General features: G+C 32.5%; 2 protein-coding genes and 1 long non-coding RNA gene across 3 annotated transcripts; all 3 read left to right on the top strand.

The window, feature by feature from the left end:
* Positions 1–1,738: 1,738 nt before the first annotated feature.
* On the top strand, positions 1,739–3,782 carry LOC121206652 (uncharacterized). The gene is made up of 3 exons (XR_005901761.1): positions 1,739–2,040; positions 2,727–2,812; positions 3,737–3,782. It is a non-coding gene; the product is annotated as an uncharacterized lncRNA (long non-coding RNA).
* Positions 3,783–10,247: 6,465 nt separating this feature from the next.
* LOC107888759 (LRR receptor kinase SERK2) lies at positions 10,248–12,961 on the top strand. Its single transcript, XM_016812956.2, has 3 exons — positions 10,248–10,824; positions 11,000–11,260; positions 11,365–12,961. Exons 1-3 carry the CDS (start codon positions 10,401–10,403, stop codon positions 12,687–12,689), a joined length of 2,010 nt encoding a protein of 669 aa, XP_016668445.1. The 5' UTR covers positions 10,248–10,400; the 3' UTR covers positions 12,690–12,961.
* Positions 12,962–12,973: 12 nt separating this feature from the next.
* On the top strand, positions 12,974–16,013 carry LOC107888760 (protein PPLZ12). Its single transcript, XM_016812957.2, has 5 exons — positions 12,974–13,485; positions 13,689–13,809; positions 13,927–14,018; positions 14,982–15,078; positions 15,469–16,013. Exons 1-5 carry the CDS (start codon positions 13,291–13,293, stop codon positions 15,837–15,839), a joined length of 876 nt encoding a protein of 291 aa, XP_016668446.1. The 5' UTR covers positions 12,974–13,290; the 3' UTR covers positions 15,840–16,013.
* Positions 16,014–24,932: the final 8,919 nt, after the last annotated feature.

Here is a 24,932-nt window from a genome sequence, read left to right as displayed (position 1 = left end):
GAAAATCGCTGTTTGCTTTACGAGCGATGAATGTGCACTTGTCTATTCTACCCGACAATGTGTTAGTAGCTGAATTAAAAGCCAAACCATTATTGATTCATCAAATTCGTGAAGCCCAGAAAGTTGATGATGAATTGGTTGCAAAACGGGCTGAGTGTGTTCCGAACAAGGAATCGGAGTTTCAAATGGATGACGATGATTGTTTGAGGTTCAGAAGTCGTTTGTGTGTTCCAAGGAATTGGAACTTATTTCGATGATTTTGAATGAGGCTCATAGTGGCCGAATGTCTACCACCCGGGTAGTACTAAAATGTACAACGATCTGAAACGTCAATTTTGGTGGCCGGGCATGAAACGAGACATTTCTGAATTTGTTTCAAGGTGTTTGATATGTCAACAAGTAAAAGCGGAACATCAAGTGCCATCTGGATTACTTCAGCCAATCATGATACCCGAATGGAAATGGGATCGAGTGACAATGGACTTTGTGTCTGGGTTACCTCTGACTCAGAATAAGAAAGACTCGGTCTGGGTTATTGTTGATAGATTGACCAAGTCTGCTCATTTTATCCCTGTCCGTACAGATTTTTCGCTCGATAAATTGGCAGAAATATACATCTCCCAAATTGTTCGATTGCATGGTGTACCTATTTCTATCGTGTCAGATAGAGACCCAAGATTTACATCGCGATTTTGGAAGAAATTGCAAGAAGCTTTGGGTACCAAGCTGCATTTTAGCACTGCTTTTCACCCCCAAACCGATGGTCAATCTGAACGAACAATTCAGATACTCGAGGATATGTTGAGATGTTGCGTCTTAGAGTTCTGTGGTTCATGGGAAAGATATTTGCCTTTGATTGAATTTGCTTATAACAATAGCTTTCAATCAAGCATTAAGATGGCACCTTACGAGGCTTTATACGGTCGCAAGTGCCGTACCCCATTATTTTGGACTGAACTTAGTGAAAGTAAAATTTTTGGGGTTGATTTGATTAAGGATGCCGAGCAGAAAGTCCGAGTAATTCGCGAAAGTTTGAAAGCCTCTTCGGATCGTCAAAAGTCGTATGCGGATTTGAAAAGAAAAGACATTGAATATCAGGTTGGAGATAAAGTATTTCTCAAAGTTTCACCCTGGAAGAAGGTGCTTAGATTTGGTCGTAAGGGCAAATTGAGTCCGAGGTTCATCGGTCCGTACGAAGTGTCCGAACGAGTTGGACCAGTTGCATACCGATTAATTTTACCCCCTGAGCTTGAAAAGATTCACAATGTTTTCCATGTCTCGATGCTTCGACGATATAGGTCCGACCCGTCACACGTAATCACTCCATCTGAGATCGAGATTCAGCCTAACTTGAGTTATGAAGAAGAACCGGTTCGCATTTTGATGCGTGAAGTAAAAGAGTTGCGAAATAAGAAAATCCCATTAGTGAAGGTGTTGTGGCATAAACACGGAATTGAAGAAGCCACTTGGGAACTTGAGGACTCTATGAAGGATCGATATCCAAAATTATTCACCGGTAAGATTTTCGGGGACGAAAATTTCTTGAGTGGGGGAGAGTTGTGACAGCCCAAAATTGACCCTAGTCGGGAAGTGGTTTCGGGACCACAAAACCGAGTTACAAGAAAATTTATTTTAATTTTAATTGCATATATTAAATGTGGTGTGTATGTGTGGAAATAATAAAGGTTTAAAATTAGCCTTAGGAATGTGGATTTTCATGAAAGGACTTAGTTGAGAAATTTAGAAAAGATGATAGATAAATTGAAAGGATTAAATAATAACAAGGTGAGAAAGTATGGATTTGCATGTCAAAATGCCCTTAATTCATGAAGTGGCCGGCCATGTGATGATGGTCCTCCATTAAGTCAAGTTAAATACAATTTTATAATGGTAAATGATAAAATAATCTAAATAGAAACATAAATTAATAAGAAATGGAAGGTGGGAGAGTGTCATCTTCTCCTTGCAAAACCGAACATAAAGGAAGAAGGAAAGAAAAATGGTTAAAAAGCATTCGGTCAACTTAAGGGATTAATCAAGGTAAGATTGCATGTTATTTTTCATTAAATTTTGTTAAATTTAGTTAATAGACAAATCCATATTATAACCCATAGGGTGATTTCTCTATTTGGTGAAAAAAAAATGGGCATTCGGATGTGATCGTTAGATGTTAAGAGGATAGTGTTTGATGCTTTGGAATGGAATATTAGAAAGATGAGTAATGAAATAGCTAATAGATATATGAACCTTGGTATGATATTATGGATAGATGTGAAGTTTTTGGTAGTAGAAACATTCGGCCAAATTATTATGTGGAGGAACTATGTGCTCAAATGAAATGAAAAAAAAATGATATTGCATCGAAATTGTATATTCGGCATTTAAAATTAAGTACATAGGTGATGTTAGATTGATCTTGCATATTCGGCTATATAGTATGCACATTGGTGAAATTTCTTTGATTCTATACAATCGACCAAATGAGGAGGTTGGTTTACAAAGTTGAGTTTGATTCATAATTATGTATATTTGAATGTAATCATATTTGGCATAATATTATTTTGGAAGGGATAATACATTTGGCTTTGAGATATAATATGAACATTAGTTGAGACTTGGATGTCTTGAACAAGGATGATTGTAAAAAAAATGGAATTATTAAATTTATATATATATAGGTATCTTGCAAGGTAAATTAAATTACTAAACTTATTTATTTAATCAAGCTCAAGAATCCAAAGGAGGGGAATCAAGCAAAGGCAAAGCAAAGAATATTGAGTAGTTGATTGGGAATCACTTCATCCGACCTAAGGTAAGTCATTAAGCATATATTTTGTATCAATTTAAATGGTTATAACGTCTATGTAATGATGCTGAATGGAACGATAAATATATATATTTATACATGTATGCATGGGGTGATGAAAGTATTGAATAAAAAGAAAAGAGGTGAGATGAATTGAGTTGTTGGTTTAGGCACTAAGTGTGCGGGTGTAAACATTTATGATCATGAGATTGGCACTAAGTGTGCGGGTTTAAATTGTACAGCACTAAGTGTGCAAGTTTACAGTACATGGCACTAAGTGTGCGCGGTTGATTATTAAGCACTATGTGTGCGAACCCAATATATATTTTCTATAAATTATTTACATTAAGGGTGCGACTTTACCGAGTCGATTTTGGACAGCGGAAAAAGGTAAGTGTGCGAACTTGAAATGCATGGTACTAAGTGTGTGAGTTTAAAGTGCATGGCACTGAGTGTGCGTGGGTGATTACTAAACATTATGTGTGCAACCCAATATATATTTTCCATAAATTATTTACACGAAGGGTGCGGCTTTACCGAGTCAATTTTGGACAGCGGAAAAGGTAATTACCTTGAGTTCATGGCTAATAGGCGCTATGTTTATATTTGGAGTTGAGCTTGGTAAGTTTTGAACCTATGTGACGATTATAGTTGAAGTCACGTACATAAGGTTCATTGTGGAATAGGTGAAAGTTCGTTTAATTGTATGATTATAACGAAAATAAAATGATGTATGAAAGGCCAATGTAGGACTTGGTATGAGATTGAACCATAGGGTTTAAGGAACTATGGTATAGTTTGGTATGGATGGAGTACTTAACCTCATTTCATTGTTTCCTGTTGTGATAATTTTATTAATGGATGGTTGTGGAATGCTTATGGCTTACTGAGTTATATACTCATTCGGTGTTTGCTTGTCACCTATTCTAGGTTTCTTGGACTCGTCTCTTTTTGCGTGATCGTGCCGTCGTCGAAGTCATCACACCGGCTAGCAACCTTTGGTACTTTCTTCTTAGTTGGTCTAGGAGAACATTTCGGCATGTATAGGCTATTATGTTATGTTTGAACTTTGGTATGTAAACTTTTAGCCATGCGAAAATGGCATAAATGTTCGGTTGGATTTGGTTTTATAACATTAGGTCGTAAGTCTTGGTAATACGATCTTTATGTCATGGTTGATTATTTTTGGTGTTAAAATTTATGTTATGGCAAAAGTGTAGTAAGGGGGGGGATGTTTGACAATGATTAGCCTTTGGTATGGCTAGTCATGATTATAATTTTGTGATATGTATGATGAATTACTAGTTAGATCAATAAGAAATCACTAAATGGACATAGTTGCTTCAGTAACAGATGCTGGCAGCAGCAGTGACGTGGGATTGAAAAATTACAACAATTAGTAGGAATGGAATTAAATAGTGGATAAATTATGTAATCGAAGCTCGATGAGTCTATTTTCATATAGAAGTAACGAAACAATCATATGGACAGTATGTTAAGAGATATTCAGGTTCTCGCGAGACAGGGCCAGAACAGTTTCTGGGTTCCCTGTTCCGACTTTGTAAATTTATTATGAATTAACCAGAGATAATTAGGAGCCATGCCATATATGTATAGATTCCTATTTGAGTCTAGTTTCTATAGAAATAAACGGCATCAGTATTGAAGCTCTGTACAGGGAGATATCCAGGTCGTAATGCACAAAGGTCAGTATAGTCGACCCCAGTAACATGGGAGACTTTGACTAATAAACTGTACTAATTGGCCTAACCAAAAATTCTAGAAAAAAATATGTAGATGGGCATATGAGTCTAGTTTCAGGGAAAATTCACAGAACTGGATTTCGAGTCCCAGAGCTCAAGATATGATTTTTAAAGTGACTAGTACGCAGATTGGCAGCTTGTCTGGAAAAATTTTTAATAAGTGGTTTGAAGTCTGTTAACACCTCGTGTTCGACTCCGGCGACGGTCTCGGGTTCGGGGTGTCACATGAATTGTTTTAAAAAAATCATATGATATTTGTGGTTCAATGTGCTAATATTTTTATAACTTAAAAGATTCGTAAATACTAATTTTGAAATATTAATTTTTTTTTATAATTGAGATGAAATTGCTCAAGTTCGAATCTAAGCTCTCATGCGTATAACATAATACTCTTATTGCTAAGTTTAGAGGTTGTTGCCTTTGAAACATTAGATTTATCATCTAATCCGTTTAACCTTAATTTTTATTTATATGTTAAACGAAAGTGTTTTCTTTTTAATTTCGTAAATTTCAAATTTTTATTTTTGATTAATGAATAAGTCTCCTCAACTTGAATAATATATATTTTTTTTAACTTGGTTTAACTTAATTGAATTGAATACTATTAGGACCACGGTTTTCCAACAATGTTTGTCTAGTAACTTGATCGGTCATAGACTTAATCAGTCACAATATAACACAACCTAGGTATTTTTATATGTTGGCCTTTTTGACATAGGCCTTGCTTTTAAAACAAATGGTCCTCATGAAATACACCATTCCTGATCTAAAAAACGAAATTATCAAGAGGAGCAGTGTGTAAAGAGTTTGAAGTAGAATTCGACTTGGATTAAACAAAGAACTTTTATATCTTGAAGACATCATCAATCAATGACTATTTTCAAGGAATGATTTTTTTTATTGACTTAGGACTCTATTGATTGATTATGAAGTACACAATTAAGTTTATCTGAAGGCATTTATCGTTACTATCTAGGATGCCTATAAATAAGCATCATTTTGTACATTCAAGGTACTTGTTTTTTTATTGGGTAGGGAGCTGGGAATTGCTATTTTGGCTAATTGTTCTTTTTGTTTTCACATGCAATCTTAGGCATTAATTATGAGTGAATTAAACCTTTGTAAGTAAGATTTGGGTAAGTAGTTGTAACTAGTTAGGACTAGCTATTAAGGCTGCAAATACATCTTGTAGAAGGATAATTTAGGCTTACACCAATAGGTGGTTGGATCAATTGAGGAACAAGAGACCATCCACTGAGCAAGGCTTGGTAGAGTAGGATTATTTCTAAACTACGTAAACAAGCGATTGTGTGCAAATCTCTCTCTACTTTTTTTTTAATTTTTTTATTATTTGTTCAATTTTTGTGTCTAAACTTGCTATCGAACAATCAAGTGATATTTGCAACAAACTAACGTGGTTTTTCAAGTGGTATCAAACAGGCTTAAAAAGTTATTTGGAGACGATCCTAAATACTTTTTGCTATCATGGAAACTATAAGAGAAGGAAGCTCTACCACTCGAGCACCTCTTTTAGTTGGCTCCTCAAACTATGGTTATTGGAAAGCCCGAGTGAAAGCTTTCATTATGTCAGTTGATGAATTAGCTTAAGAAGCAGTCAAGGAAGGATAGAGAAAGCCCCAGGTAATAGGAACAGATGGAGTAACCAAGCTAAAACAAAAGAGTCAATATATTCTTGAAAAAAAGAAGGTAGCTCAAGTAAGCTCAAAAGCTCTCTATGCGATTTTTAATGGAGTTGACATGGAACAATTCAAGATGATCTCAACATGTGAAATTGCTAAGGAGGCATGGACCATCTTACAAAATCAACATGAAGGGAATGTTTTTGTCAGGATGCCAAAACTCCAAATTTTGACCATCGAGTTTGTGAGTTTGAAAATGGATGAAGATGAAACTATTTCTGATTTTTATATAAGGCTGTGTGACATATATGATGAAGTTTTTTGTTTGGATGAACATTTTTCTAAAGTGAAACTTGTCAGGAAAGTTCTCCATTCTCTTTCAGAACGAATTGTTATTAAAGTTACTGTAATTGAAGAAGCCAATGATATCACCACCCTTAGGTTAGATGAGTTGATTGGTTCACTCAGGACCTTTGAATTGAATCTTGATGAAGAGAAGCATGACAAGGTAAAAGGTGTAAAAGAATGTTGCTTTCGTTTTTCAATTTCGTGTTCAAACAGAGAAGCAAACATATGAAGCTATCAATTAAATTAGAGAACAAATTGCTCTACTATCCAAGAACTTTAATAAAGCTTTAAAGAGTTTTTCAAAAAAGAAATTACCAAGAGAAAACAATGCCAACAGCTCAAAGAGAAAATTTCAACAAAAAGAAGACAATGTGTTAAACAAAAAGGAGATTCAATGTTTCCAATGCAAGGATATGATCACATTCAATCTGGATGTGCTAACACCAAAAAGAAACAAAAGTCTCTTGTGGTTACATTTGAGTGATAAAGAAGATGAGAGTGAGTACTCAAACTCGGATAAGGAATTAAATAATTATACGGCCTTCACTATGTTTGTTCAGCCATTTATTCAAATAGAAAACCAGACAAACATCTATTTTGGTTAATTGTTCTCTTTGTTTTTGCACTCAATCTTAGTCATTAATTGTAAGTGAACTAAGCTTTTGTAAGTGAGGTTTGGGTGAGTGGCTGTAACTAGTTGGGACTACCTATTAAGGCTTCATATACATTTTATTGAAGGGTAGTTGGACTGACACCAATAGATGGTTAGATCAATTGAGAAATAAGATACCATTCACTAAGTAAGGCTTTACAGAGCAGGATTGTGTCTGAACTAAGTAAACAAACAACTGTGTGCACATCTCTCTCTACTTTTGCTATTTTTATTTTTGTTCGATTGTTTGTTCAATTTTGTGTTTGAACTCGCCATCAAATCGTCAAGTGATATTCATAGTAAACTAACATGGTTTTTCAAATACTAACAGTCACCCAATAAAAAAATACTTTAATTTATATTAAAATAAAATTATTGCTAGTATAGGATGACTTGGGTTCAAACGCGTTGAAACATGTTTATCCTCGTATTTAAGGGTTGGGGAGGAGGTATGAGTTAGAAAATATTTTTAAGAAAATAAAATAGTTCAAAAACTTTTATAATATTTGAGTTATTAATTTATAGCTCCAAGACATTTATAATATTTGAAAATTTTAATTCCAAGTAAAAATTAGATAATTTATTCGGTAAAAGACACTTACCTCTCAAGTTTAGTGTAAAATACACTTATCGTCTATGGTTTCAAGTTGAGGTGTTTTTGGGTCGGGTTGGCTGGGTTTGGGCCAAGCCCAACTAAAAATTTAGGCTCGTTTGCTATGCCCCGGCTCTACCAAAAAAATGGGCCTAATTTTTTTCTCAAGCCCAGCTCAAATAAAAAATACTAAAACCCCAGCCCGGCCGCCCGTATTAATTTTTATATAATTTTTAAATATATATAATACATTAAAAATACTAAAAACATCAAAATAAATATTTTCCAAAAAATTGAAAATAAATTTTAAAAAATATGTATACTTAAATAACACTAGGATAAATACAACTTAACAAGTAAATGCCTCTAAAATAATAAAAAAAATTAACAAATACCTTTAAAATAATAACAAAATTAACAATAAAACAAGTTTTATACAATATCTAAACAATAACAATAAAATAGTAGCAACATAATAATAATATGGTAGAAAAATGGGAAGAAAACAATAAGAAATAACATTAAAATATAACAAAAAAAAGTAATTTTTTTTGTCCTTTAATGAATTCGGGCCGAACTGGACAAAAATGTCTTACCTAAGGTCTGACCCCTTTTTTAAACTGGTCTTATTTTTTGTTCAAGCCCATTTTTCGAACTTATATTTTTGCCCAAACCCTCCCACATTTCGGGCGGGCCTTCGGGTCGGGCCGAATGACTCAATCCATAAATAGGTCTAGTTTCAAGAATGCCCACTTACCTTGTATGTTTGGAAAATATCTTATAAATCTCCCAAGATATTTATCGACTAAGCAAATTTTAAATTATTATTTATTTTCTATTTAATTTATTTATTTCTCTTTTTAATTACAAAATAATAAAATTTAATTATATATTCAAGTGATAAGTTTAAATATATTTATCTTCTTTCATGAAACAATATTTGAATTTAATTGAAATAAAAATTTTAAAATTTATATTTAATCCAATTATATATTAACCTACAGATGAAGTTATTAAATTATTTTTTTATAAAATTAATTAGTTATGTAATTTAGAAGGGTAGGATTAAAAAGAAACTAATTAAAACTTAAAACTTAAAAATTAAAAGAAAAAAAAATCATCTAAAATTTTATATTATAATTAAATTAAATTTTAAAAATGTTAGAATAAAATGACCCGAATCCTTATTTAAATAAAATACAGTAATAAAATAAAATAAAAGTAAAATTCATATAGAACTACACTTCTTTTATTTTATTTTAGAAAAAACCTTATTAAACTCCATCTATTTTATATGATTAGAATAATGTGTTGCAGTCTTACTAAAATATGGCTTTACAAGCTTATAAATAGACATAGTCTATTCCTCTTGTAATTATTCGAATTCGACATAGTGAATTTTCTTCTCCTTTGCTAGTGGTGTTTTTCTCGAAAAGGTTTCCACTTAGAATCTGTGTGTTCTTTATTTTATTTTATTTTATTTTTCACAAAAAAATTAACATGTGTTTACATAAAATTTATTAAAATAATAAATAATAAAAGAAAAGATAAAAAAATTATCGATAGTTTAAAAATAAACTTATAGATAATGAGGTGTTAGTTTATTGCAAGGTTAATACCATAGAAATTTTAATATCTTAAATTCAAATATCAATTTGTGCAACTATATAAGGGTTCTCGATCTAATATTTATTATAGGTTATGTTTCACCATTTGTGGATGTATAGATTTATTCCGGTACATGTTTAAACATATCTTGGCTATTAATTTGATCATGTTTTATAATTATTAATTTACAAAAACATTATGTTTAGCAGATCAATATATTATAATATAATACAATTTATAACTTAATTTTGTAATAATTAAAATATTTTTTATAACTAATTAGATCTTTATATTTTTAATTAAAATTTTTATATAAATATTTAAGATAAAAATAAATAGAATAATAATTAATTAATAAAAGATAAAGTTGATGTTTTTTTTTTAAAAATCGTTTAATAAATAAGTCGGTGGGTAGATTCGGATTCTTTTATCAAAATAGTAAGCTTGAATAATTTTTTGTAAATTCAAATTTTTACTTATATCTTATAGATATTTATTTATTATAATTTTCTAATAATTATTTAGTAAAATTGACCCGAACAATTGAACTGAAAATTAATAGTTTTAGTGGTACCTGGTTATGAAAATGTTATGGATAAAGATACAATATTATTAGCGTTGTTATAGAGCAAAAGATTGGTGCTACCCCTTTTGGGAAAATATCTTTACTAGGAGAATGTCTGAGGATCAACCAAAGTCTCTTCCTCCTCTTCATTAAATCCAACGGCTCACATTCTTTTTAATTCATATTAAAGTTTCTGTATTTATATTATTATTTAATATTTAAAACCATGTTACTTTTATTTATTATTTTAATTATTTTGAGATCGTACAAAGCGTTTTTAAATTGTCAAATATTTAGAAAAGCAATCAAAGCATATATGGACACATCTCTACATCTTTGTCTCTTCTTCACTTGAGAACTGAGGGAAAAAAAAAGGGAAAAGAAGATTCAGAAGCATTCTTCTGTTTTTTTTTTAGACCAAAAGCAATGGATTTCAGACCACCTCTCAGCTTTTTCCTCATTCTCTTCACAACCCAGTGTTGTTTCAGTGCAAATACTGAACTCAAAGCACTTATGGAAATCAAAGCTGGTTTAGACCCAGAGAACAAGTATCTCTCTTCATGGACCTTTAATGGTGACCCTTGTGATGGTTCATTTGAAGGCTTATGCTGTAACGAGAAAGGCCAAATAGCCAACATTTCTTTGCAAGGGAAAGGATTGTCTGGCAAACTCTCACGGGCTATTGCTGAGCTTAAACACTTGACAGGGCTTTACTTGCATTACAACTCTTTGTATGGGGTGATACCTAAAGAAATAGCAAACTTGACTCTACTCACTGATTTATATCTCAACATGAATAATCTCTCTGGTCAGATTCCTCCTCAGATTGGTGAACTGGGTAGCTTGAAGGGTTAGTGGTCTTGTATTTGAATTTTCTCTTCTATTTACCATTGGTTTTTTTCAAAATCTTGCTGTGTTTGGATTATGAGAAAATTTTCCATTTTGGGTCTTTATGTTTTAAAGCAAAAATCACTTAACTGGGTTTTTTTTTTCCCTTTTCCTTCTTTTGCAAATATACTGTGTAGTGTTGCAGCTCTGTTATAACCAACTCACAGGAAGCATACCAACACAAGTGGGATCTTTAAAGAAGCTTAATGTACTTGCCTTGCAGTCCAATCAACTTACTGGTGCAATCCCTGCAAGTTTAGGGGATTTGGGTACATTAATAAGGCTTGATTTGAGTTTCAATAGTTTCTTTGGTTCTATCCCTACGAAACTAGCTGATGCACCTTTGCTTCAAGTTCTAGACATTCGGAACAATTCACTTTCTGGCAATGTCCCTCTTGGTACATCTTTTATGTATATATATATATAACTATATTCTGCTTGGCTTTATGGAAAAATAATAATGAACTTCATTTGATTTTTTTCCCTTCTTGGTTTGATGTAGCTCTTAAGAGGCTGAATGATGGATTCTTGTTTCAAAATAATCCGGGTCTATGTGGGTCTGGTTTTGCATCATTGAAAGTTTGTAATGATTCTGATCATATTAATCCAAGCAAACCTGAGGTGTATGGTTCAGAGGCAGCTGGTGTTACTAGAGAAATACCGGAGACGGCAAATCTTCAGTTACCTTGTGAGCAAAAACCCTGCTCGAAGCCATCAAAGTCTCAAAGGGGTCCTATTCTTGTTGCCCTGATTGTTGTCATAGTTGCATTATCAGTTATAGGACTCGTCACATTCATGCAATATCATCGCCAGCAACAGAAGCTTAGTAGCTTATCTGAAGTTCCTGAAAACCGCCTTAGCACCGATCAAACCAAGGAGTTTAGTAGGAAGAACGGATCTCCACTCATTAGCCTTGAGTATGCTAATGGTTGGGATCCTTTGGCTGATGGCAGGAACTACAATGGCTTTGCTGAGAGCTTTAGGTTCAACTTAGAAGAGGTGGAGACAGCTACTCAGTACTTTTCGGAGTTAAATTTATTGGGGAAGAGTAACTTTTCCGCAACTTATAGAGGGTTTCTAAGGGATGGATCAGCTATTGCGATTAAAAGCATCGGCAAAACTAGTTGCAAATCAGATGACGCTGAGTTCTTGAAGGGACTGAATGTTTTGGCTTCATTGAAGCATGAAAATTTAGTGGGATTGAGAGGGTTCTGTTGTTCAAAGGCCCGGGGAGAGTGCTTTCTCATATATGATTTTGTCCCTAATGGGAATTTACTAAGCTGTCTTGATGTCAAGGATGGTAATGGACAGGTCTTGGAATGGTCCACAAGAGTTTCCATTGTTAAAGGCATAGCCAAAGGTATAGCATATTTGCATCGTAACGAAGTAAACAAACCTGCCCTCGTTCACCAAAACATTTCAGCTCAAAAAGTGCTCATCGATGATCAGTTCAATCCTTTGCTCTCGGATTCGGGCTTGCACAACCTCCTTACCAATGATATCGTGTTTGCAGCACTCAAGGGCAGTGCTGCTATGGGTTACTTAGCTCCTGAATACACTAGTACAGGCTGGTTTACCGAGAAGAGTGATGTTTATGCATTTGGGGTCGTGGTTTTTCAAGTCCTTTGTGGGAAACGAAATGTGACTAGCTTGGTACGAGTTGGAGGTGAATGTTGTAGAATCCAAGATTTTATAGACCCAAACCTACATGGTAGGTACTTGGAATGTGAAGCAGCTAAACTTGCAAGAATTGCTTGGCATTGCACTCACGAGTGTCCTGTAGAAAGACCATCCATGGAAGCAGTGGTTCAAGATCTGGGCGTGTAGACTCGGTTTCAACTGGATTTTCATGTCAAGCTTTTTAAGTTTTGGATTTTTGTGCTTTCATTGGCACAAGTGATGTAACTTTGTAAACCCTTAATTTTATTTTCATCTCCCTAGCTTTATGATGGCTCTTTGTGTTTGCTGGGATACTTTGGGTAAAGTCATGTGAAATTTACTTGTTTGATCAGAGTCTGGTGAGATATTCTGGTATGATATCTTCAGAGTACGAAAACAGAAGATAATAACCATTCCATATTATGGAGCGTTTTAGTAAATATACTTGATTTTTATTTGTTTTTTCTGCACTTCAAAATGCAATGGGTCAAGCAAAGGTAATAATCCCCTACGTCAAGAAGCAACCCTGGATGCTATCCAAATCCAATTAAAACCAACTTTTTTCTCAAAATAAAAAAATCACCACGAAGGAGGCGACGCGAGAAGTCGAGAGTCCAAATCCTTATCGTAGTCCGTCCACACCGAATCTCCTACTTATCACCGTATTAACTCGTAATCAAGAACCAAAGAGTTCCACCTCCTTTCATTTGATTTTAGTTCTTTCTTTTTTGTTTCATCCGTTTTGTTTATTATCGATTGAGAAAAAAAAATGGGGAATACGTCTTGCATATTCTTTGCGTGCGTCGATCAGGCCAGTATAGGCGTGGTGGAGAGGTGGGGTCGTTTCGAGAAGTTAGCGGAGCCTGGCCTTCACTTATTTAACCCCTGCGCTGGTCAATGGCTCGCCGGCGTCCTTTCTACCCGAATCTCTTCTCTCGATGTTCGCATCGAGACCAAAACCAAGGTCAAGTCCCGTTTTAACCCCTTCCATCAATATGCCTAGCTTCTCTATTTCTAATCAATTCATCATATGAATTTTATCATTTTTTTTTGTGTGTGCTTGTTTTGCTGGGAAATCGCCCAATATTGAACAAGATTTACATTGATATTGTTGCTTTACTAGCTGAAGATCAATGAGTATGAATACGAGAATGTTACATTTTGTAGGACAATGTTTTTGTTCAATTGGTTTGCTCCATTCAATACCGAGTGATGAAACGACATGCTGATGATGCATTCTATGAGCTGCAAAATCCCAAAGAACAGATCCAGGCTTTTGTGTTTGATGGTCATTTTCTTTGGCTTTCTTTATGCGTATCAGCCATAATATTATGCTCCTTTTTTGGTAAACTAAAACCATTTATGCATCGCATTTCGTCTCATTCTTTTCCCTTGTTGGTGGTAGTGGTTCGAGCTATAGTTCCAAGGATGGATTTGGATGAACTCTTTGAACAAAAGGGTGAGGTTGCTAAAGCAGTGCTTGAGGAAATTGAGAAGGTAGTATAGTTCATTCATTTGCTATACCAGTTATCCTTATGCACCAAACTACTCAAGAGTGCTTAAATTAAGCGCATAAGGCTTACATGTATATATACACTCACATACATATATAGTTGGTTGTAAAAACTGTTTAACGGGTGGACCGAAGAAGACCAATGATTATATAGGCATGTATATGTATAGATAAATTTTGGTTGTAGAAACTGATGAGCTGGTAAACCTAAGTAGACTTTGATATGTCACTCTCGAAAAAAGTACGATAGATGTCCTTGTACTAAGAGTCATGCATTTTGAGCAAATTAGTCCACATATATTAGATAAAAAAGCAAACTGATCTTTCTGTAAAAAATTTCATCCAGTTCTACGGTTCAAAAATGGTCCTACACATGGCACATCATGTGTCACTTTTTGGTTATTCCATCAGTTATGCTAATTTTTACCAGTATAAATGAATGAAATTTTCATAAAAAAGGATCAATTTGCCTCTTTGATTTAACGTATAGAGACTAATTTGCCCATTACTAATTTGCCCATTTTTTAGTAGAGGAGGCAAAATGCAATCTAGCCCCTAGTATAGGGGCCTCCATGTTACTTTTACTGTCAGTCTTGTACTTGTTGCTTTCAGTTTGATGTGCCCAATAGTAGATGGTAAGTGAAGCAATGGACTAGCTCTCCTTTGCAATAAAGGAGAGATTAGGACTATTTTGTGGTCTTCTTGTTTGGCCTGCATTTTACCAGAATATGAATGCATGAGGAACAGCCATTTTCATTTTCTTGTAATGTAGCAATTCTTTTTTAATGATACATGATAAATTATGACCATTTTCTATCTAATTGCGCTAGAGTGGTTATGCATGCATCTAAATTTGGGTTTCCTTTTCTCAATCTATGTGCTTCTTCTCTACCTTTTATGAGGCTATTCATATCATATATTATATTGAATCTGAAATTATGTATCAGGTTATGGGAGAATATGGATATAGCATTGAGCATATTCTGATGGTTGACATCATTCCTGATTCTTCTGTACGCAAAGCAATGAATGAGATAAATGCAGGTAATGACATGTACCAATTAAAGATGTTCCCACTTTTATTGAGCTATCTGTTTTAGTTCTCTCTTTCTGATACAAGCATATAAAATTTTGTTAAAGTTGTGAAAGTACTACCTAAACTCCAGCTTCTGTAAGAATCACGTCTGTCTTCTTGGCACTAATTAAGCTATTAAACGATGCAATGAAATTCAGTGACCATTCAATCTCGAGTCTAATACTCTTGGACTCTTTAGATCCATTTATCTGAAATTTGAAGAAACGCATAACTTGGCTATGATTTTGTTTTACAGCTCAAAGACCATGCAAACTCGAGTCTAATACTCTTGGACTCCTGAGATCCATTTGTCTGAAATTTGAAGAAATGCATAACTTGGCTATGATTTTATTTTACAGCTCAAAGACTTCAGCTTGCCAGTGTGTACAAAGGGGAAGCTGAGAAGATTCTCCAAGTTAAAAGAGCAGAAGCAGAAGCCGAAGCCAAGTACTTGGGTGGGGTGGGTGTGGCCAGGCAGCGGCAGGCAATCACGGATGGGTTGAGGGAGAACATTTTGAATTTCTCTCACAAGGTGGAAGGCACCTCAGCCAAGGAAGTGATGGATCTTATAATGATCACACAGTACTTTGATACAATCAAAGACCTCGGAAACTCCTCCAAGAACACTACTGTTTTTATACCCCATGGACCTGGTCATGTTAGGGATATCGGTGAGCAGATACGGAATGGGCTGATGGAGGCAGCTAGTGCTAAAGTAAATGTTGAATAAGCAAGAGTTGTTTTTAATTGAAAGAGAGAAGACAATCAAATAGGTAGGTCTTTGAGTAGTAAATACTGTTGTGATACTTGTGAGTGGTGAGACTGTAAGATTGGTTGATATATAGGGCTGTGTAAAACAGATTTAACAATTTGAGGAGATGAGATTGCTCTATTTTTACATTTACCTTTATTTGTTTTTACCTCTCTCTCTCTCTCTCTTTCTCTCTCTCTCTCTCTCTATGTATATATATTATAAAACCAAAAGCACCTACATCCTTGAGAATGGCATATCTTTTGAATGGCTGATGACTGACTCACTGATATTTAGTAGACAGGCCAGGAAATACCAAAGGGAAACCTTTAAAATGCTCAAATTATAAACATGTCAATATTTTGAAGGTAATCAGAAGTTATTTCTCGTAGTTGTCATTTACATTGCACTATTCTTTAGATGGGTGTGTAGGGTCAAGCAAGTAAAGCTCGATGGAGGTAATAAAGAGCTTAATAAAGAGCTCGATAAAGAGTGTATGATAAAATTAAAATGGATAAAAAAAATTAAAATAGAGTTTTGATTGGGTGATAAATTAAAGGTTTTAATTATGTAATTGGTCTAGGTTTAAATCCTAAAATATGTATATTTTTATTTTTATTTTCAAGTAAAAGACTAAAGTACTCATATAAATTATTTTAAATACGAAAAGATATTTTTTTCATTTTCCTAACCAAGTTGGGGGCCGATTAACTCGTGATACCAACTCAATCACAGGCTTAACCAATAATATAAATGCTTTTAAAATACACATATGACTGGTTTTCTATGCTCGTATATTTTATAAAATTTTTACAATTAAATAATGATGTATTAATTGAAATTATTGATGAAATAATATTTAAGTATATAAACAACTTAAAAAATACACTTAATTTTAAAATATAATATAAAAATTAAATGTATGCAAATAATTTCAGTAGAATATTTCAAAAAATATAATCAAGAATCTTTCTTCCCTTGACAAGTAAAATTTAAAAGGATAAACTATTAAAATAGTTATTTTGATTTGCCTCATGTTACATTTACTCATGTATGTTTGAAATGTTACGTTTTAGTCACTTACGTTATTGTGTTGTAACATTTTAGTCACTGAACTATTAATTGTCGTCAACGGTGTAATGGTAAGCTGACATGGCATGATCAATCATCATTTCAAATGAAAATTTTATGTTAAATTCTACAATTGGTCCCTATATTTTTTCATTTTGAGCAATTTAATTTTTTTCTTTTATGTTCTTTTAACTTTCCTTTTTTTTTATTCCATTCTATTTTGCTTCTCCCTTTGTTTTCTTCCATTTTAATTTCTTTTAACATAGTTTTTTTTCTATATTTTTCATTTGTTAAATCTAGTCCACAAGCTTGCCTCACTCGAAAAAATTAAATTGTTCAAAAAATAAAAGTATGGGGACTAGTTTTAACAAATGAAAAACATAAAAAATAACTATGTTAAAAGATATAGAGAAGTGAGGAAAACAGAGAGAGAAGTTGAAAGAATGAAAAAAAATGAAAAGTTAAAAAAACATAAAAGAAAAAATTAAATTGCTCAAAACGAAAAAATACGAAACTGATTGTAGAAATTAACCTAAAATTTTTGTTTGAAATGATGATTTAATCTGCCACTACAGCTTACCGTTACAACGTTAACGATAATTAATGACTCAGTAACTAAAATGTTATAACATGATAACGTAAGTGACTAAAACGTAATATTTCAAATATAAGTGACTAAAATGTAAGTTGATGTAAACAAAACTAATTATTCTGATAATTTATCTAATTTAAAAATATTGTTTCAACGTTGATATAAAGTAACATTTTAAAAAAGATTTGTTATTAAATATATTAAGTTAAATCTGTATTTATGTTTTAAGAGGTACATCATTTTAAAAATAATTATGAAAATATTAATATATTACATTTAACAATTAGAGGGATTTGTTGTATAAAAAATTAGAAGTAAAAAATTATTAACTATTGATATAATAATTTTAAAGGCAAGGCGTCGCATTTCATGTTAACATATTAGTAAAAAAATATGATACATTAGTATTTGTGAAATTTATTAGTAGGCAATTACGATGATTTTTCAGAAAAACAATGGTTGGGAAGAATGAAAAAAAATTTCAAAGAATTCCTATCATGTCAATGAAGCTGTGAATGATATAAAAGTAGTAGGTCAAAAAAATTTAAAATTAAATTTGAGATTTGAAATATTCAATGAAGAAAGAATAAATAAATTTAATAATAAATCAAGTCGAATTTAAATTAAATTTCAATAGAATTTTAAGTCCTCTTTTTAATATTTGATTCACTTAAAAAATAAATTTAAAATTTAGCGCAATCTTGAACTGCCTATCTTGAACTGAGAAAATTCAATGCACTCCAAGCTTATTTGTTTTGTGGCATTAAAGTAGTGTCCTGGTGAAGGAAAATATCACTGCCAACAGAAACAATTGATTAGATTTCATGAATTTTAGTAGCTCACATTAAATAAACTAAAGAAGATGCAAAATAGATTAGATTATACAGTCATATTAACTTTGAGACGTTCGAAGGCGCGATGTTAAGTATACATATGATCGAAGGAATATAAGTTTTAGTACATATTGGTAATGTAACGTGGATAATCCTATATTATTTGAGAAAATATTTTTAAGAGGATTTAAATATAGTCTTGTCTTTTACTTTTTTTGAATAATTGGGGGTTAAAGGTCTAACACGTGTGTTGTTGCTTGACTTGATTTGTGTTCGTGTTTGTGTCAACATGTGTCTATGACATGCACCCCACGCGTTTCTTTTTTAATAAAATTTATGATCCTCTTATCATAAATATATATATTTGCTTTCAGAATATTTTTTTTATTACAAAAAATCTTTTGACTGTTGTAGAATATTTTTGGTTGAGAAAAATATTCTACTATTTTTGAAAATTGACACTAATATTTTATCATTTTGCTCTTTCAGGAAACAATATAAATAGCATGCCATTCTTCTCATTTTTTACAACAACAAGCAAACAACAATCTCTTCTTTGCTTCTCTTAGCTCGCCTGTTTTCTGTTCAGAAAACTTTTCCAGTTAAATTTCCGACTAAGTTTTCAGCTTTAGTTTCCAGTCTACTTTTTCGAATAATTTTGAGAAGAGCAATAACAATTGTGTTCCACCTTCTTTATTTGGGTTTACAAATATTGAAGTATTGTGTTAACCTTGAGGGACGTCGTCCACTACACGATTATACCGATTAGGGTGGATTTGCTTCTAAGGCTGTGGTTCTTCCATGACACAATGATTATTTTGTTTATTTATTGTAACACCCATAACTCGTTTCCATCGCGAGAATAGGGTTGCGGACTTTTATCGTACAATTGGGAACATTTCATAACAAGTAGCAACCAATTACCAAATTAATTTAAGAAATACATATATAATTCAGGATGGAATAAAACATATATTTACAGACATTAAATCAAACCTTCAAGGCCTCAAAAACAATTTAAGAACAATCAAGAACCAATTCGAAACAAACTAGAAGATTTGGGACAAAAATGAAAATTTTCAAAATAGGGGTCACACGGCCGCGTGTTCAGGCCATGTGACAAAGCCCAGATCTTGTGGCTCCAAACATGGTCGTATGGCTATCCCACACGCCCATGTGCGCACCCATGTACCTTATTGATTTAGGTCACATGGCTGTGTGTCAGCCTGTGTGAACCCTGCACCTAACACGCTTAGGACACACGGCAATGTGGGTTACCCTTGTGTGCCACACGGCCGTGTGACAGCACGTGTCCTAGGCCTTGTGTGCCCAAAAATAACCCAAAACATGCTCATTTCACATCCAAATGCTTAGGTACCTAAACATCAAAAGTACATGCATATAAGCCCTCAAAACACATTCAAAAGCACTCAAAGCATGCTAAAATGATCAACTTATGTGCCCAGATGATGTGCCATCATTGATACCACAATTTAAATGCATACATTTCATTATCTTAGTTTAAAATGCAAAAGCCACAACACACTCAAATTGACTTACATTTAAACCCAAAAATACCATACCTAACTCATACCAACTTACCACTTCATGCTCACCCACTTATGCTTAAACTTAGAATTAGGCTTGCATATAACCATTAGTTTTTCAATCATTTAAACTAGAATCTCAATTCACAACAAAAAAGCCACAACACACTCAAATTGACTTACATTTAAACCCAAAAATATCATACCTAACTCATACCAACTTACCATTTCATGCTCACCCACTTATGCTTAAACTTAGAATTAGGCTTGCATATAATCATTAGTTATTCAATCATTTAAAAAAGAATCTCAATTTACAAGTATATAGCCTAGTGATTAGCAATCACACAAATATCATACATATTGAATGTTAATCTTTACACTTTCCTTTTTCCAATCAACCACAACTTGCATATTGCATCATGTATGCACATATCAATAGCCATTTAACTAAACAACATAATAAGCACACCAAGCTATATAACATGAGTACTTATGGACTATTACCAAACAAACTCAAATCCCTTCATTACATGCCATATAATCTAAGTTAGAATTCAAAATCTACCAAGATCCTCGATAGTGTGATTTTTCAGGTTGATTCGCTCTCCGACTTCCCCAAACAGTATCTACAAGGAAACGAAATAATAACACAAGTAAGCTTTCATATAGCTTACTAAGTTTGTTGATTAAAACGATAAAGCTTACCGAATAAACATAATAAATCAAATAACGATATTACTAAACAGAGTTCCTGTCAATAAAGTTATTCTCAGAAATCCTATCAATCACAGTTTACAACAGATGAGTAATGCTCAGTACAATAGTACAAATCAATTCCACATTTCAATAATTTTTAGAGATAAATAAACATAGCTCAATGAATGATAAGTGGATAGAGTACACAGTTAACCATCCAACACACCAAATGCTCATAAAAGCCAGTACCATCCAGCACACCAGATAACACTATAATATAACACGATAGTCTGCAACAAATGCAGGACCTCGGTATATCCATTGAACAGAGAATATACAGAAATCACCTTCACTACTCAAATCAATCTCGTACCGCGTGCACAATAACCTATTAGCATGCCAATCGTACTTTATCCTACATTCATCGGTTTAGAACATTCCATCACAGAACAATACGTGAATATCTCAATATCTCATATTCCATATTCAAGCATTAGTTCAACAACCAAACATTCATCGGCTCAGAATATCTCAATTAGTGATCGATGTCATATCAATTCATTATTTCCATTTTCAATTACATACATAAATATAACCCAACATTATACAATTTAGTTCATATAATATGTTTAAAAATGTATTAAAATTAAACTGAACAAACTTACCTGACTAAACTGCAGCGATGAAAAAGATAAAGGGTCCATTCTGAATTTTTCTCTTTCCCTTAGTTTTTTTCCACTCGTTCTTGATCTAAAATAAGAGTTTCACTCAATTAACTAATTCTAACAACAAAATTAACCCATTTTATGCAATTAAGTCCTTTTTGATTTTTTTACAAAATTACCCTTGACATTTCACTTTTATGCAATTTAGTCCCTAAGTCCAAAACATGCAATTTAACCATTTTCAATTAAATCCAAGCTTAGCTGAGCTATTAACCACTTCATTACAGTCCATGCTTGATATTGTTTTGCATCAAGTTCTTGTACTTTTACTATTTTCACATTTTAGTCATTGAACATTAAAATTAACAAAAACTACTTTACAAAATAGTCCTATTTAGTAACCAAGCTTAATATTATACCATAAAACTTTAAGAACAACTCAAACTCATCAATGGAACAATCCACAACTTTTGACATTTTTACAAATTAGTCCCCGGATTAGCTAGACTAAGCTAATATGATCTCAGAAACATAAAAATCACTAAAAACGAGCAAGATTTACCTACCCAATTCAAGGGCCCTAGTGACCCAAGATTGCTTCTCCCATTGGCAATGAAGTTTCAGTTTTTTTTTGGAAGAAGAATTAAGAAGATGCTAACAAAATTTAACTTTTGTTTTAATTATATTATGTTTAATTACAAAATTACTATTATATCATTAAAAAACATTAATAATTCACCAAATTAATGGCATTAACTGTCCAATATAAAGTACAAGGGTCTAATTACCCTTTAAAGCCTCTCCATTAACCCTTTTTAAACAATTAGCGATTCACTTTTGTAGTTTTACGATTTAGTCATTTTTCTTTAATTACTAATTAATAAGGACATAATATTAATTAACTAAAAAACTAGAGAATTCCACATCATTCCTATTGTTTGGCCATTTAAGGAGGGTCCAATTTCATAATTGGTCCTTCAATTATTTTTAATTATTAATTAATTAAACTTTATTTCAATTTAACCTTAAAATATTATGACCTAATGAATAAATAACCCAAAGTTTAGTGGAATGTTTGACATCTACCACCGCTTGGACTTTTTGACCATGGTTTAATCACCATTTTGGTCCCTTTAATATTTTAAATCTATAGAAATTTGCTTTTATCCCTTTTACAATTTAATCCTTTTACCTTAATTAACTATCTAAACATTAAATTTTCTGAACCAAACCTTCACATACCAAAATAATTTCTCTGTAAATATTTAATAAAAATAATCACGAGCTCGATTTATAGAAACAGGGTCCCTATACCTTATTTTTTGAAACCACTTGACTTCTGGGACAACCACTTATACTAATCATTAATTCAATTAATTAAAAGTCATCAAATCAAAATTTAATATAAAATTATTATTGACTCGTATAATTTAAATTCTAATTATACGAATTTACTCGTCGGATTTTTGGTCTTAAAACCACTGTAAAACTAGCTGTTACATTGACACTCAATTTATATATTCTGTCAATGCTAACTATTTTATTTTGTAGTAGTATATTTCCAAAAATTTAGAAACAAAATTCCACTACTGTTTAAACATGTCAGTCACGACCGTTGTGGCTTCTGAAGTGAACCTGGTTGAGAACAATGCTAAATTGATTGTAGACACAGACGCTTCCAAACATTTTTGCATCAACAGAGAAATGTTCACCTAGTTTGAAAGTATAGTTGAAGGTGAACAAGTCTACATGTGTAATTCTACCAGTACAGAAGTACTTGGTAAAGGAAAGATCTTTCTTAAATTTACTTCTGGAAAAACATTAGCATTGAATAATGTTTTTTATATACCTGCCTTACGTAAAATTTTAATTAATGGTGGATTATTGAATAAGACAGGCATAAAATTAGTCTTTGAATTTGATAAAGCTGTACTTTCCCGTAATGGATATTATGTTGGGAAAAGATACCTAAGTGGAGGTTTATTTATGATTGATACTATACTTAATAATAATAAAGCCACCACTTATGCTTATATTGTTGAATCCTTTGATATGTGGTATGTTATATTAGGCCATGTGAATATTCGTTCTCTAAAAAAGCTCATAAAAATGAATTTTCTCCCTAATCTAAATAATAGTAACTTTAATAAATTCAAGATTTGTGTTGAAGCCAAGCATGCTAAACCTTCCTTAAAAACTCTTACTAATGGGAAGATTGAACTTTTAGAGTTATTTCATACTGATCTAATAAAAGTATGCTTGCCTGCTTTTAAAAAGGGCACTATCGGATCTAAAACTGTTAATATTGTTTTTGTAGGGTATGCTCTAGATAGTACTGCATATAGATTCATGTCCTTGCATGATCATTCCATATGTGAATCTAGAGATGTTGTTTTCTTTGAGAATGTATTTCCTTTAAAGAAATCTAGCATATTACTGATATATAATTAGATGAGCATATTCCTTCCTCTAGTACAAATAATAGAGATGTTCATAATAATGATATTGTACCTAAGATGAGTAAAAGAAAAATGGCTGCCACTAGTTTCAGACTTGATTTTCTTACTTCCTTTGTAACTAAGATTAGTGATTTAAACTTGATAAGTGATTCTATTGCTCATGCATTTTTGATATATGAGGATTCAAAAACTTATGATGAACCTATAAAATCAGTAGATGCTAATTTTTTGATATATGTCATTATTAATGAGCTAGAGTCTATTATGTCTAATCACACTGGGGAACTAGTAGACTTGCTTAGATGTTTTAGACCTATTAGAAATAAATGGGTCTTTGGAAAGAAACTTAGACCAGATGGGTGAATACAGAGGTATAACGTAAGACTAGTTGTAAAATGGTTCACTCAGAAATTTGGGGTAGATTATTTTGATAAACACTCTCTTGTGACTAAGATCTCAAACATTCCTGTTTTGTTTGCTTAAGCTTCCATTCACAATTTGTTGGTACATCAAATGGCTGTGAAGATAACTTTCTTGAACGGTGATTTAGACGAGAAGATCTATATAGAGCAGCCTCCAAGATTTGTGGCACCTGGTATGGAAGATAAAGTTTGCAGACTCAAAAAATCTTTATACAGTCTCAAACAAGCTAAAAAACAATAGTATGAGAAATTTCATAAAACTATTCTTAGTTTTGTTTTTATTGTTAATGAAGCAGATGCATGCATGTATTCTAAGATGTTTGGCTCTGATTGTCATCAAAAGTCTATATGTGGATGACATGTTAATTTTCAGCACTAATATGGAAGCCATTAACGAAACCAAAAATTTACTCTCTACCAAGTTTGATATGACTGATTTGGGAGAGGTAGATGTAATCTTAAGGGTTAAGGTTACTAAATTAGAAAAAATGATTTGTTTTAAACCAATCTCACTATATAGAGAAAGTGTTAAAGAAGTTTAATAGCTTTGATGTAATCCTTGTGAAAACTCCTTTTGATTTTAACATACAACTGATAAAGAATAAAGGAAATAATGTTTCTCAATCAGAGTAGGCTAACATTATTGAAAGCATCATGTTCTTGATGAACTTCATTTGGTTTGATATTGATTATGTAGTCAGTAGACTAAGTAGATATATCCATAATCCTAATAAGAGCATTGGAATGCTCTAAAGTGTTTGCTTAAATATTTTAAAGGTACTAT

The sequence above is a fragment of the Gossypium hirsutum genome, chromosome A09, assembly GCF_007990345.1.
Source record: "Gossypium hirsutum isolate 1008001.06 chromosome A09, Gossypium_hirsutum_v2.1, whole genome shotgun sequence".
Classification (NCBI taxonomy): Eukaryota; Viridiplantae; Streptophyta; class Magnoliopsida; order Malvales; family Malvaceae; genus Gossypium; species Gossypium hirsutum.
This window is presented reverse-complemented; position numbering and strand designations above follow the sequence as displayed.